The sequence below is a fragment of the Octodon degus genome, unplaced genomic scaffold (assembly GCF_000260255.1).
Source record: "Octodon degus isolate 3935 unplaced genomic scaffold, OctDeg1.0 scaffold00157, whole genome shotgun sequence".
Classification (NCBI taxonomy): Eukaryota; Metazoa; Chordata; class Mammalia; order Rodentia; family Octodontidae; genus Octodon; species Octodon degus.
This window is the reverse complement of record NW_004524733.1, coordinates 6,454,394-6,470,280: the sequence shown is the minus strand read 5'-3', so window position 1 is coordinate 6,470,280 and position 15,887 is coordinate 6,454,394. Positions and strand designations below refer to the sequence as shown.

The 15,887-nt window shown below is 36.9% G+C and overlaps 1 protein-coding gene across 4 annotated transcripts in view; it reads left to right on the top strand.

Annotated features, from left to right (window-relative positions):
* The window catches only part of Mid2 (midline 2), a 127,375-nt gene that overhangs the window by 97,945 nt on the left and 13,543 nt on the right, over positions 1 to 15,887 (top strand). For 2 of the 4 annotated variants that reach the window (XM_004642622.3, XM_023702721.1), the window contains exons 6-7: positions 7,934 to 8,061; positions 9,201 to 9,344. In XM_004642622.3, coding sequence (XP_004642679.1) covers positions 7,934 to 8,061; positions 9,201 to 9,344 — 272 coding nt within the window. Of the gene's footprint in view, positions 1 to 7,933; positions 8,062 to 9,200; positions 9,435 to 15,887 lie in introns of all 4 variants that reach the window. The other 2 variants (XM_023702722.1, XM_004642621.2) reach the window with 1 other exon arrangement.

The window sequence follows — 15,887 nt, the reverse complement described above, 5'->3', positions numbered from 1 at the left end:
ATATATATTCTAACTTGTTTCATTTGTACTACTAGTTTATTTTAGGTAGTTGAAAAGAAATTTTTACCTGGTTTGGTGGTGCATGTCTGTAATCTAAGCTCTCTGGAGGCTGAAGCAGGAGGATCACTGTGAGTTCAAGACCACCCTGGGCTATATAGTGAGAGCCTGTCTCAAACAACTCGCCCCAAAAAGAAACGACTAAAGAAAAGAAATTTTCATGCTATTCTCTGTTACTTTTTTGTAAGATCTTTCTTATTCATGTCTTATACTCTGAGTAACTACTTTGAAGATCATGATACACAATATAACTGTGGTTATTCCAATGCAGTTTCACTCTCAACTATTTGAAACAAATTCTCCCATGTCTCTAGAAAGAATACATAAGAAATAAATTTTTGAGGACTTCTGTATAAAAATATGTTAAGTTAATTTTCAGTTTGGAAATAAATTTTATAATTCTGAAAGCATGGATTCACTATGTCCAATGTTCTATTGAGAAGTACACTGCCATTTTAATTTCTGATTTTTGATGTGACTTATATTTTAAAATATAGACGTTTTGGGCTGTGGATATAGCTCTGCAGTGCAGCACCTTCCTGCTAAGTGCAAGGCCCTCAGTTCAATTTCCAGTACATCCTGAAAATAGTTTTAAAATATTAGTATTTTTAATTGCTAAGTCTTCTTGTATACATTAATGAAGTATAATATGATGTTTTAATATTTCTATAGAATATGGACTGATTGGGGCCGGAGAGATGGCTCAGTGGAACAAGTGCTTCCCTGGCAAGCGCAAGGGCCTGAGTTCAATCCCTGGTTCCACCAAAAAAAAAAAAAAAAAAAAAGAATATGGACTGATTAAATCAAGCTGATTAACATATATCTCATCTCATTTTTTTGGTGAGACATTCAGAATTTACTCTTAGCTTTTTTGAAATGTACAGTGTATTTTATTGACTACAGTCATTTTTATGAAATAGATCTTAAAATCTTATTTCTTATGCCTAGCTGAAATTTTATACCCTCTGAAAACCAACTTCTAGTTGTCTTTCTCTCTCTCTGTTCCAGCTTCTGATAACACAATTCTACTTTCTACTTGTATCTCTAATTTGAGATTGACTTTTTATATTTCAAATATAAGTGAGATCATGTAATATTTGTCTGTCTATGCCTAACTCATTTCACTTAGCATAATATCCTTGGGATTCATCCATGTTGTAACAAATGATGGTGTTTTTTTTTTTAAGACAGATTGATATTTCCTATATGCATCATATTTTCTTCATCCATTGACAGAATCTTAGTTTGATTCTGTTTTGTGGCTGTTGTGAATAATGCTGCAGTGAGCCTGGGACTGTACGTGTCTCTTCAACATATTGTTTGCAATTCCCCTAGATATAAACTGAGGGATGGATGTATCAGATCATATAGTAATTCCATTTTTAGTTTGTTGAGGAACCTCCATTCAGTTTGCTACAGTGGCTTCTCTAACTTTTTGTTTTAGTTACTTAGAAACAAAATAGGCAACACCAGAGGTAAAGAGAGGAAAAGTTTATTTGACTTGCAGTTTGTAGAGGTTTCAGTCTATAGTTGGCTGGCTCCAAGGCAGGGTGGCATGGCATGACGCATCGCAGAGGAGAAACAGTTCATAGCATGGCAGGGCAGGAAGAATAAAGCAAGCAGCAAGCAGCAAGCAACAGCAGCATGAAGCCTTCTTTCTGTCCCTTATATCCTGTCCAGGTTATCCAATCTTTGGGCCGGTAATACTCATACTCCAGGTGTGGCACCCTTATTCCTATGTTCGAAACCTTAATCCCAGCATCACACACCCTTGATCTAGCCATCTGCAAAAATCCCCACCCGTGACATATGAGGCTTTGGGCAGACATATAGATATAAGACATAACACTTATATTCTTACCAACAGTGTAAAAGTATTCCTAAGTTTCACCAAGATTCGCAATGGTTGAATATTATTCGTTATTCATTTTTGTGGCATACTCAGTGAGCCTTTTCAGTTTGAAGATAAATGATTTTCAGCTATGGAAAATTTTATTTTATCATTCACTAATATTTGACTCCCTTTTATCCTCTTCTTTTTTTTTTAACTCTAATTAGTCATATATTTGGTCACCCTAGGCTTGTCTCCTAATTTAAAAAATGTATTTCCTTGAGTTTGCCTTTTTGTTTTAGTATCCATAAGATTTCCTTAATTTTTTCTCCAGTTGCTATTGAAAAATGAACTTAAATAGTCATATTTTATCTACTAAAACCCTTCATTGAGACTTTTTTTTGCGGAACTGGGTATTGAACTCAGGCCCTTGTCCTTGCCAGGGAAGTACTTATTCCACTGAGCCATCTCCCTGGCCCTGAGACTTATTTTTATCGATATAAAGCATTTTGTTTTCAAATAATATTTTCAAATTAAAAAGCTTCCTTTAGAATCCTACATTGTATTAGTTTCCTCAATATTACTTTTCTCTGTTGCTTTTAGTTTTTGTCCTTCCCTAAATGTCTAACGGGGGGCCTGCCCATTAGCTCAGGTGTTTAAGTGTCTGTTGAAATAAATGTCTAGTAGGCTTTTTTGACCTTAATCACTAAAAAGTACATGACAGACTTGAGTGGGTGGGCACAACATGTCCCTTGATGAACTTTGCTATACTATTATAAAACAAAATGTCAGATGTTTTGTTGAGGGAGCTCAGCTGTTGGTTATGGAGGTGTTCTCTCTTGGGTCATTTTTGCTTGGAGGGAATCTTCCAGTCTCCTGCTATTGGTGGGAGTGGAGGTCATGAGCCCAGTGCCAGCATTCTAGGAGCCAAATAGCATAAAGGAGCAGAGAGTTTTAAGATGATTTTAGCTTAATGTCAAAGCTCTGTAGAAAGTAAACAGTGTGTCTCCTGCCAGTCTGAGGGAAGGGAAATCTGTGTTGAGTGGATCTGGAGGTTTAACTAGTCCTGCAAACTTTCAACTTTGTGGCATTAAGTCAGCTTGATGTTGGCTTCCTGATCTAACTTTCTCTGGTCTGTTGTTGGTTACCACACATTCATCCCTTTCTAGCTTTCAAACATTTGTTGAAAATCTTTTAATTGCTGACATCTTTTTCCACTTTCTTTGCCTTTGTGGGCTTATAATATTCTATTTTTATCATTTCAGTGGGATTTCTTGAAAGCAGAGCTAAAAATATATCTAAAGCACTACATTTGTCTTCAGGATCTGAACTATTTTCTCTCACTTCTACATCATTTACAGTGTTCGTTTAAAGTCACCAAATGTTGTTGATAAACAGAATAGATGCTCCTTTGTTTTCGCCTACTCTTTGTCTTACTTCAAGTCTTAGTAACAATTGTACCCACTGACCATTTTTACTTGAAATCACCCAGCCCTTAGCTTTCATGAATATTCCTGTTTCTTAGTTTGTTTGATTTATTTTGCCTTTGTGAGCCGGTCTTCCTTTCCTATTTTTATTCTTTTAATGTTGTCATTCTTCCTGATCCCATTTTAAGATATTCTTTTCTTTTGCTGTACATTGTCATTGCAAATTCTTTAGCTTTTAGAGATTCATTAGCATGAAATTATCACCAATTAACATGTTGAGGATTCTCAACTGTTTATGTCAAGTTCAAATATAGCCTATGGCAGTGGTGGCCAAACTTTTGTACCTCTTTGTCTTTCTTTTAGGCAAAAGATGTTAGTGTATGTGTTTTTTTTTTTTCTAAACTAAATCCTCAGTATTTGAGTTTAATTGCAGTGTTGGTACTTTGTGATAGATAAGTGGATTTAGACTTGGAGATTGGGTACTCATCTCTAAAAGGTTAGCCATCTCTGGCCTATGGTATAGGTAGAAAAAATAGCAATCTATGCTCTAGTGAGCATTTTTCTCACTAGACTCTTACAGGTTCTGAAATTCCTCCCTACCATTAATTATTATACTGTGTTAAAGATGTATGCCTTCAGATAAAATAAAATTTTAGCTGAGAAAGATATCCCCTTTTGGGGCTGGTGAGATAGGTCAGTGGACTAACGCACCTGCTTAGTCAAGCGCACGGACCATGGTTTGGTCCCCAGCACCACATGCTGAGCCAGCCCTGTCCCCAGGGTGGGCTGAACCAGCCAGAGCCTGGGAATAGTGGCACACACCTGTAATCCCAGCACTGGGGAGGCTGAGAGCAGAAGGATCACCATGAGTCCAAGCTGCATAGTGAGACCCTGCAACAACCAAATACATTAAAAAAAAGATATCCCCATCTCCTTACAAGTGACAGTTGTTATATTATCCCTAGTAGAGATCAAGGCCTTGAGAGATAGTAGTGAGATGCTGATGTTGTGTTTTAATAGAGAAGGACAGGCAGGGGTGTGTGTGTGTGTGTGTGTGTGTGTGTGTGTGTTTGTGGTGTTATCCTAAATGTCACTCCTATCTCATTGTGAATCTTTCAGCCACAATTAACATTGACAAGTATACTATAGTATCTTGATCTTAAGATACTGTATTTCACAAGCATAAGATCATATCATAGATATTGTATGCCTATATCACAAAGTTTAATATATCACGAACTTTTCTATTTGGAACAGGGTGTCACTACATAGCTTGTACTCATAGTGATCCTCCTGTTTTCAGCCTCCCCAGCTCTGGGCTTACAGATGTGAACATTACACCCAGTCTGAGTTGCCAGCTCAGTGTGTCCGAGGGTCAAGGACAGGGCAGCATGTGGTGCGGAGGATCGAATGATGACCCCTGAGCTTGCCTAAGCAAGTGCTCAGTCTGCTGAGCTATCTTGCTGGCTCTCACAAACTTTGTTTGTACCATTGTAGAACCTGATTTTTTTACATATATATATTTTTAGGGAAGGGCCTACAGGGTGTTCAGGGCTAGATTGGACTCATAGTGATCTGCCTATTTACAGCCTCCCAAGAGCTGGGATTACAGGTGTGTGCTACTACACCCAGTCTCAATTTCTGTCTCAGTGTGCCCCAGGGGCGGGGCTGGCACAGCATTAACATATTTTCTTGACCACTTGTTTTCATTTTTCCTTAAAAATGAAATTAACTCTTTGTGGTTCATTTGTCTGCGTTCCTGTTACCACTTATTGCTTATTTCTAGGCACTTTAATATTTGATTGCTTTAGCTGGGTGTGGTCATACATGCACTCCTAGCACTTGGTAGGCTGAGGCAGGAGGATCACTGAGAGTTCCAGGCCAGCCTGCGTTATCTAGGGATTTAAAGGCCAGCTTCTACTACATAGTGAGACCCTGTATAAAAAATTGTTCTGCCTATTGTTTCCATTTTTTAAAAAAAATCTTTTTGTTTTTTGGCGGAACCGGGGAATTGAACTCAGGCCCTTGCACTTGCCAGGGAAGTACTTATTCCATTGAGCCATCTCCCCGGCCCCTAAAAAATCTTGTATTTATTTATGTATTTGATACAGAGTCGCACTACACAGCTCAGACTCCTAATGATCCTCCTATCTCAACCTCCCCAATGCTGGGATTACATGTGTGGCATGCATCACCACACTGGGTTTTGGTGGCTAGCAGTATATTCCTGGGCCTCAGATTGGCATGGCATGGTAGATACCAAGTATCAAACCTGGGTCCTTGTGCTTGCCAGGCAGGCACTTAGACCACGGAGCTATCTCCCTAGCCCTTGCCTGTTTCCAAATTAAACCCTTTCTAGTCCATTTACTATAGCCACAATACTCTTCTTAAAACATAAATTTCGATATACTACTCCTGCTTAAAATGCTTCAGTGGTTTCCATTATTCTTAAAATAAAGGAGAAAGTTTGCATCATTGTGACAAATCTATACCATGATTTTGCCTCATTCTCTAGTCTCCTGGCAAGAAAGAACATGCATATGGAAATAGTCTTTGCATAGGTAAATCTTATTCATCATTAGGTCATTGACTTTCTTGGGGGAGATTTCCCTTAGATCCCTTTGAAACCTGCTTGATGACTCTTCCGTTTGCTATACTTCCTATGTATGACTCTAATGTCTGTATCCTCCATGATCACTGAGTTCTGTGAGGGCAAGGAGCATAGGAAACCTGTTTTCTTTGTGTATGTCCACTGCTTGGCACATTAGTTGTGCTTACTAAATAATGTATGGCTAGGTGGACAGATGGAAGAAAGAAAACTGATGAAAGAAAGAAATTATTTTCAGAAAGAAATTATAGGAGCCAATTTTCTGGTTTAAGTTTTACCTTAAAGAAGTTAATTCCTTACTCACCAAATCCTGGAAGACTGGCAGTTCAAAATGAGACCTTAAAACTGTATTGGCTTAATTTTTCACTTGTTTATTCCTTAAGTATCTCTATTTTCAGAAATAAAAAGCCTCCCAAGAGACTGGGCATGGTGGCGTGCGCTTGTAATCCCAGCTCTTGGGAGGCTGTAAACAGGAGGATCACTACGAGTCTGATCTAGTAGTGAGACCCTGAACACCCTGTACACCCTTCCCTAAAAAAATTTAAAAAAATAGCCAAGAGATATTTTTTGTAGATCTTAGCAGGGTATATGTGTATGAGGATATATATTTGTTCAGCTCTAAATCACCTTACAACTAATTCACCATAAAAATTACCTTTCTGATCTTCCTATATTCTATGCCTCTTCTTTCCACTTTAACCTGTTATTGCCAATTTAATGTTTCTTTTAATCCTTCCATTTGCATGTTTAAGGATCTCCATTGACTCTGATTTAGAAAGTCTGCTAAAGGCCTTAAACATGTATATATTATAAAAGCTCTGCCAGATAATTCTGATGTGTAGCTATGGTTAAGAATTGTAGGAGTATGCAAAGTAGACATAAGATTATAAAAACAGACTCTTTGGGCATGGTGGTACACACTTATAATCCCAGCTCCTCAGGAGGCTGAGCAAGGAAGATTGCAAGTTTGAGGCCAAGCTAGGCAATTTAGGAAAACTTTGTCTCAAAATAAAACCTCCAAGGTCTGGGGATGTCACTCAGAGGTAGAGTATTTGTCCAGCATTGCACAAGGCTGGGAAGGGAAGCTGGAAAAGTAGAGGGGAGGAGAAGAAAAGATGATTATGAGTGTAGGGTTTAGAATCAGTCGACATGGGCTCAATAATATTTTGACATTTACTGATTTGTGTTCTTGGGCAAGTTACTTAGCTTTACAATACATCACCTATCTCAATTGGAAAATGGAAATAACATCTACTGCACAGGACTACAGCAAGAGATAAAGATGACAATATATGCGAAGTGTATGCATACTGTTTTGCATATACTAACCACTCAATAACTGATAGCAATTGTGTTGTTAGTTTTTCAATTATTTATTCATCAATTGTTGGACAGTGTGTCCAACAGTGTTTTAGGGTCTGTGGAAGATGCAAGAAGTACAAAATATGAACCTCAATTTTGGTCTCTTAGAACTAGTTGGAGAGATAAAATTATACAATTAGTGAATATTTAATAAAACAAAACACAGACATTATAAAATATATAATAAAGGGCAATATTTAGGAAAAGATATCAACCCAGCATATTGGTTTGTTGATTAGCATGAAAAAATAGGGAGACAAAAACATCTCTCAAACTGCTCTTACTAAGCTTTCAGGGGTCTAGTTTTGATGCTGCCTGACAGATGGAAAATGATGCAAAGGGGAAAAAATCCTGCATTTACTTCTCAAAATTAAGAGAAGACAGGGGAGTCTGTTTGAGGGATAAACATATGTGAATAAATATGCTGTAACTCTTAATTGGTTCCTGAAGATTAAAATTGAAATGGTTTCCATTGGAAAAGCACAGACAAAATATTTTTGCTTCATTTGACCAGAAATCAAACACTGGATAAAGGTTGCAAACCTATTTTGATGAATATTGATATACTCTTTCTTTCTTTCTTTCTTTCTTTCTTTCTTTCTTTCTTTCTTTCTTTCTTTCTTTTTCTTTTCTTTTTTTTTTTACCAGGGTCGCTATGGCTACTGCATCTTCTCAAGTTCTGATTCCGGATATCAATTTTAATGATGCCTTTGAAAACTTTGCTTTAGATTTTTCTAGAGAAAAGAAACTATTGGAGGGGCTAGACTATTTAACAGGTATGGAACTACAGTACTTTCCTTCTCATTTTAATATGTTTTGTTTTGGTGTGCTTTTAGTTTAAAATAGTCTGAAAAGGATAATATTTACACCAAAAATGTTTTTTAATAATCATTAAAATGATATATGTATCTTTTTAGATAAGATGTATTTTAGCTCCTGTAATGAAAAAAAAATGATTTATCAAATAATTGTGGGGGCAGGATCATCTACTATTAAAGGTAAAACACAAGAAATGGCTGATGAATTTCTCATTATGAGCTTATCAATTATATATTATTGCTTGATAGAAGGGCAGAACTTAGATGGGAATTAGAGAATATTAGATAATGTACCACATAGGAGAAGTTCCTACTAAAATGATTTTAGGGAAACGTAGGAATCAGCAGACCAGTAAAAAGATGTAAGATGTCTTCCTACATAGATCCCTTACTATAGGGTCTTACTACATAGATCAACTCATAGTGATTCTCCTGTTTTCAGCTTCCCAAGCACTGGGATTACAAGTTGTCGAAATTTTATAAAATAAGGAATGGAAAATACATGTGGTCCTCCCTAACATTTCTTTTCCTTAGTATGAATTGCCATACCTCTACTGAGATTTTATTCTCCATAACATTGATTTTAGTTTTCATGTTTATTTTCTTATCTCTTACAAAGCATCATATGAAGTCTCAGAGCCATTAGGACTCAGATTTAGTTTTCTAGACAGGCCTTGCTTATAAGAAACAGTTGTCACAAGTGACAGAGTTCATTTGTTAAAACGTTAGAATTAAGGGAAATAAATGTCTATAAGAAAAGGAAAATGAAGTTGGGTGTGATGATGCACACCTGTAATCCCAGCTACTTGGGAGGCTCAGGCAGGAGGATCACAAGTTCAAGATCAGCCTGGCAACTTAAGGAGATCATGTCTCAAAATACAAGTTTGAAATGGCTGGTGATGTAGCTCGGTAATAGAATGCTTGCCTAGCTAGGCACAAGACTCTGGGTTCAATCCTTAACAGTGAAAAGCAGCAGCAGCAGCAATGAAACAACTGCCTCTCTAAGAGATACCAGGTTAGGCAGGAAGATTAAAGATTGTAAAGTTCCAGAAGAGACAGTATGCTTTCCTTACCTTCTTTTCCATGTTTCTTTACAGCCCCCAACCCACCCTCTATCCGAGAGGAACTCTGTACTGCCTCCCATGACACCATTACAGTCCACTGGATCTCGGATGATGAGTTCAGCATCAGCTCCTATGAGCTTCAGTACACCATATTCACTGGCCAGGCTAACTTCATCAGTAAGTCATGGTGTAGTTGGGGCCTGTGGCCAGAGATAAGGAAATGTAAGGAAGCAGTAAGCTGCTCAAGATTGGCCGGGGCGCCACGAGGCAAGTGTTTGTAAGACATGTTAGGTTGTTTAGTATAGTCTTTCATAGACAGTGTAAGCTTCCCAGGGCATTGCAAAGACCTTACTTATGGGCAACAAGCAAGTTGTATACTTCCTTGCTGGGCAGTTATGGGGGTCACTCCCATTTGTTTTCATAATCTTTTTGTAATCCTCAGCCTTTTCTTAATTAATCTAAGTCACTCTACTCTGTCACGGAGAGACTGCTCAGTATTAGTTCCTAGGCAGTTTAACTACCATGATTTCTGATTCCATCTGTGTGAACATCCCTCTCCCTGACTACTTCTTCAACTTCATTATCATTATAAAACATTATGTGCAAAGATAATTGTTTCCTCTACCATTCATATCAGTGATCATGGAGACAGACCTTCTGCTCTATCAGTCTTCGCTTTACTCATTCTGCCTTTCCATGAATAATTACAGTAAATATTAAAACATGGGAGCCAGTGGGCCACAAAATGAAAGAAGTTGAAAAAAGCAATTGTTCCTGGGAATGGTAGTATACTCCTGTAATCCTAGTTATTTCAAGGACAAGGGAGGATTCTGAGCTTCAGGCCATCTTGAGCAATTTAGGGAGACCTTGTGTCCAAAAAAAATATAACGAGTTGGGCATGTGGCTTAGTGGTAGAGCAATCCTGGTTTCAGTCATTAGTATGACACACACATAAAGCACATTGTTTAGCTCATGTGTTATGATGAATGGATCTTCTAAACTGGAGTGAGATAAAGCAGAACAGGAACTTAACTCATCGATTACCAGCCAAGCGGCATTGATTCCTAAAGTTCCACTCAGTGCTCTCAGGTGGTGGAGAATAAAAATAAAAGCAAAGTCAAAACTGGATTCCAGACTAGGGTTTTTTCCTACCCTATTTGCATCTGCAGAGTTACAAATTAATACTTTGTTTTATCTTTGTGATTTGATGTACATCTCACTTCACAGGCTAACACATGAAGTTTCATAACTAAACTGTTCTTATAGGCTTCCGTTTCTGGTTTTATGACAATTCTGGGACAGAAATCTGTTTTGTGACAATAGTGGTTTTGGGAGATGAGAGGATATTTGGGAGTCAAACACTTGCCTCGTGCAGCTCCATTCTAAGCCACTTGGCCCACATAGCTATGTTCCTGGGAGTTTCTTCAGGTTCAGAAGTCAAGAAATCTAACACCTCATCATTGTGCTTTTCTGTGCATGTCTTCCATATTCTGGAACATTTTAGAGCCAGGAACTATGCTTCTTCCTGATATAGAGAGAGTAGTTCTCTCCTGGGTGTTGAGATCAAGTCCAGGAAATTACAAAGATCTTATGGTAGTCTTCTCTGTGTTAAAGGCTACATAGCCCTTTGTAAAAAAAAAAAAGCCTAAATAGTAATTCTTAATAGTGATGTAGTAGTAACATCTTAGAGTCAGAATGGACCTTAGAAATCATCTAGTATAAGCTTCCTTTAATGATTGTTCTTTCTCTGCTTAAATAATATCAGTAATGGATACTTTTATCGAATGGGCCATTTAGTTGTTTTACAGCTGTAAATAATTATCAGTGCTTCCTTGTAAGAAACACTTTTCTTTTAGTAAATAATAATGGTAATAGTATTTGTGTTTTGCCATTTATAAACACATATATTATCACACTTAGTCCTTATGAATCATTAACCTTATGAAATAGATGATATTTAATTCTACAGAGTCTGCTAAAAATGTGTTCACAATGAAGGAAAAGAAAAACTTGTATAAATATTCTAATAGCAAATTTATTGAGACACCATGAGATTAATACAAATCAAGTTTATACTGTATGATTACAACAGGTACTCAAAGTGATGGCCATTAGTTCCTAAACATTTATCAGTATATCAAACAACTGCTTGGGTAACCTTGGTCACTGAGACTGTTGTACATGCATTTTCAATTTCTTCTCTAAGGGCCAGCAGTTTAGTGCTTATCTGTGATATATAACATCCTCATGGTCTTCCTATATGAGGGTAGTACCATCCATTGAAAAAGCATCATACTGTTTTTCTTTTCCTGAAATGTGTATACAATTATGGGCAGACTGTATTTTATAAATGAGTGGTTGAAGTTCAAGTTAAGTGAGTTGCCCAAGGTCACAGAGCTATAAAGTGATGGAGTCATGATTGGAGCTCAAGCCTGTCAGACTTCATGAATCAAACCACAGCTCCCAATTAGTCCTAGATTTGGCCTTTGTGCCTTTAATGAAGTGCAAAACTAATCCATCTTTCATATAACTATTCTTTAGATAATCTTCAGTAACTCCCATATCTCTTCTGCATCTTCTCTCTTCCTGAGTGGACATCCTGGGTTCTTTCAATTGATCCTCATGTAACTCTTTATCTTGATATCTTTTTTATGAACACTGCTATTTGCTGTTGTACTTTATAAGGTATGCAGTCAAAAGAGTGAAAACAATACTCTAAAAATGGTTTGACCACCATAGAGGATAGCTGGCTTATTTCTCTTCTGCATGAACTGTTGCTTTCTTGCACTGTACCTATTTTTTTGACAGCCACATTGACTGTCGACTTCTTACCAAGGGTATAGTCAACTGAAATCCCTTTGTATTCCAAATCCTATTGCTATTCAATTGTCTAAGCTAAAACTCAACACCTTGATTTTCTACGTATTATTTTTTACCTGGATAACTTTGTTCCCTCATTTCAACCTGCCATGATCCTTCTGAATCCAAATTTGATCTTGTAATACATTTGTTTTCCCTCCCAGCCTGTCTTCTATGTGTTCCTCCAGTTGTCAATAGAAGAATTCAGTAGGACAAGAACAGAGGCTGAGCCTTGAAGCAAAATTTCAGATGGCAATGGAAAACTATTTTAATGGAAACATTTATGGAAATCCCACTACACTATTGTTTACAGAAGCCAGTTCTGAGGACTACTTTCCCTTAAGGAAGAGTAATTGTTTTAATTCAGAAAGTTCCTTCTTGTTGATAGAATTAAGTCTGTTGATAGATAGAAGAATCTCCATTTTAAAAATTTCTTCCCACCTCTTCTAAGATTTGAAATTACTAGAACTAGTAATGTTTCAGATGATGGTGATCACTGAAGGAAAATCCTAACAGAAGTTTGTCTTCTCAATTACTGTGCTGTATAATTTCTCTCTGTTTGAATTTTGTGTATTTATTTAGTGTGTGTTTTTGAGACAGCATCTTGCTATGTCATATAAGTTTGAACTCACTGTGTAACCCAGACTGGCACCAAATTTTCAATGATCCCCCTGCCCCTGCCTCCTGAGTGCTAGGATTGCAGGTGTGCATCAAGATGGCTTCAATTTTGTGCTTTGTATTTAGAAAGTAGTGGCCATACCCTTTGTCTGGCCAGACAGTCTATAATATACTGCCATGCAGATTCACATCGCTTCTATTTCCCCTCCTTTTCATTTTCATGCAAATGCACTTCACCACACATTTCAACTTGGGTTCATGGATTTTTATACTGTAGTGTTCCTCTTTTGAACAGGAGGTATGCCTCTATTACCACAACTCAGTCACAAATCACATTTTACTAAGTATCACCGATACCTACAAGATCAAATATTTACCTTTTATTTTGACCATTTTTCAAAATGTATTTTTAGTACAGGGTCTACAGGGTCTCACTAGGTAGACTGGACTCATAGTGATTCTCCTGTTTTCAGCCTCCCAAACGCTGGAATTACAGGTATGTGCCACCACGCCCAGTCTCAACTGAGTCTCAGCATGCCCCAGGGGTTGGGATGGCATAGCATGCCAGGGATCGAACTTGCCGTGCTCTTCCCAAGCAGGCACTTTAGTCCACTGAGCTATCTGGCTGGCCCTCATATATTTACCTTTGAAAGGTTGGAACTGACTTCAAAATTAAAACCACTCAGCCCCTCCCCCAGGCTCGCTGAGCCAGCCACTGAGACAGGGCATGATGGTACACGCCGGTAATCCCAGCACTGGGGAGACTGAAAACAGGAGGATCACTATGATTCTGAGCTGTGTAGTGAAACCAAATACATTAAAAAATTATAGAAAAGTTGCAAGACTATCACAAAAAATGCCAGCATACCGTTTACCCAGATTCACTTGCTCTCAATATTTTGTCTTATTTCCTTTGTTATTTGTGAACACTTTAGTTTTTCCAGAGGAATTGCAAGTAAGTTGTATATGTCATGATCTTTTATCCCTAAATTCTTTAATATATGTTTCCTAAGTGTCTTCCTAGTAATCTTCCTAAGAAGATTCTCTTACATAACCATAGTAAATTACCAGCTGTAAGGAGATTTAACATAGATGTAATAATTTTATCTAAACCATCACTCATAGGCCTACTTTGATAATTGAGCCAATAATAGTCACTATAACAGATGAAGACTCCAGTGCTGTCCTTTGTAGTCTAAGATCAGGTATTGCATTTAATTATCTTGCATCTTTGCTTTAGTCCATAATAGTTCTTCATTACTCCATTTAATAATATTAAAAAATTTTAACATGCCCTTTTATTTCTTCCTTGTGCTATTTCTTATTTTGTGTTGGTCTCATTTTTCATCATAATTATAGCCAGGTCATGCATTGATGTCGGAAATACTGCATAAATGATGCAATGTCCCTCTTATGGTGCCATACCTGGAGGCACATGACAGCTACTTGCCCTTGATTTTTTTTAAATTTTATTTTATTGAGAAATAAATATCAATGAAACAGTTTCAAAACTGATTAATAGGACAGTTTCAATAATTAATACATCATGCATTGTTATCTTCTTAGTCATTATCCATAGTAAAAGATGTAAACAGGATATCCTGTCCAAACACTATTAATACAAATCTTTCTTCTCATGGAATTAAGAGAAGGTAGCTGTATATCTATCCTAAGTATTCTACATATACAGATACAAAATGGTCCTTCCTTTCTATCCCTTTCATTTAGTCCTGTCAGAAATGGGTGTTCCATTGGCATCTAAATACTATAGGTATGTGAATTCAGCAAAACAATCCAACACAGTCCAGCAGTCCACAATAGTAGTGGGTAATCCACAGAAGTTGTTGACTTGAGCCTTTCACAGCTCAACATATTAATATTTGCTCTTCATTCTTGATGCTAATTTTAATTACCCATTCAAAATTCTATCTTTAGTTCCTGTAATTTTCTTTTGCCAGTACTAAGCCACCTGTTTGATGATAATTTTTGATTATCAAGATGTTCTATTTCCTCATCAAATCCACCTCCTCTCCACCACTGTTTCAGTTAATGACTCTAGCCAAATTCTATTTTTACTGTGTTGATTACAAAATATGATTTTTTAGCTGAGTACTCCCTTCCATATTTACAAGTTGTCACTCAACCAGGACTCAACTCCATTTCCCATCATTTATTTATTTATTTACCAGTATAGACCCCTGAATTCACCTTTATCCAAAAGTTTTTACTGCCATCATTTACTTAGGTGGTTCAACTGTCCATATTTAGCGAGTAGGAGCTTTTCAAGGTGATTTATGGCTCCTTAGACTATTACATCATTTTCATGAATACTTCCTTACTTCTTGGCATAACAAAATGACACAAAGTTATTGCAGTCCCAACTGTGAAATCAGCCATTTTTGGAATGAGTTTTGGTTCCTTTTAGTGGGAGGAAAAGATTTAGATCAAGAGATGCATACTAGATGCCCCAAAGTAGGCATATACATATAATATGCATACATGCATATGTGCTGTATGTGTGTGCACATCTTCATGTATACACAAAAACATATAATCATCCCTTGGTATTCATATGGTGTTGGTTCCGGGACCTACTGAGGATATAAAGCCTCCAGATGTTCAAATCTCTTATAAAAATAGTATAGTATTTACATATATCTTATTTGCATCCTCCCATGTAATTTCAAGAGAAAAAAATGTAAATGCTATGTGAATAGTTGTTACACTGCATTATTTGGGAAATAGTGACAAGAAAAAGTCTGTACATGTTCAGTATACAGTTTTTAAAAATAGCTTCAGTCTGTGATTGGTTGATTCTCCAGTAGTAGAACCTGATAATAAAGGAAGCAAATTGTTCCTATTTTAGAAGTCACACAGTCATGTCAAACTCCCAATTCCAATCTGTATGAACAAGTATTTTCTTGCCTTCCCTCATTCTTTATTATTCCCTCTTCTATAATAAGAGCCTGGCCCCCAACCAAAGGCACTACACATATTCATTGTTCAGTCTCAAAATATATCTAAAATACTTTTAGGAAACAAATGCCTAACAATACGGCATCATTCCCTCCCATATCTTTGAAGCCTTTGTCCACTCTATTCCTCATAGGTAACCAACTTTATTATTTTCTGTGTTATCTTTTTTTTTAAAGTTTTATTGATAAACATATAGCAATGAGACAGTTTCAAATCAAATCGAAAGTACAGTTTCAACAAATAATACACTGCATATATTCTTCTTAG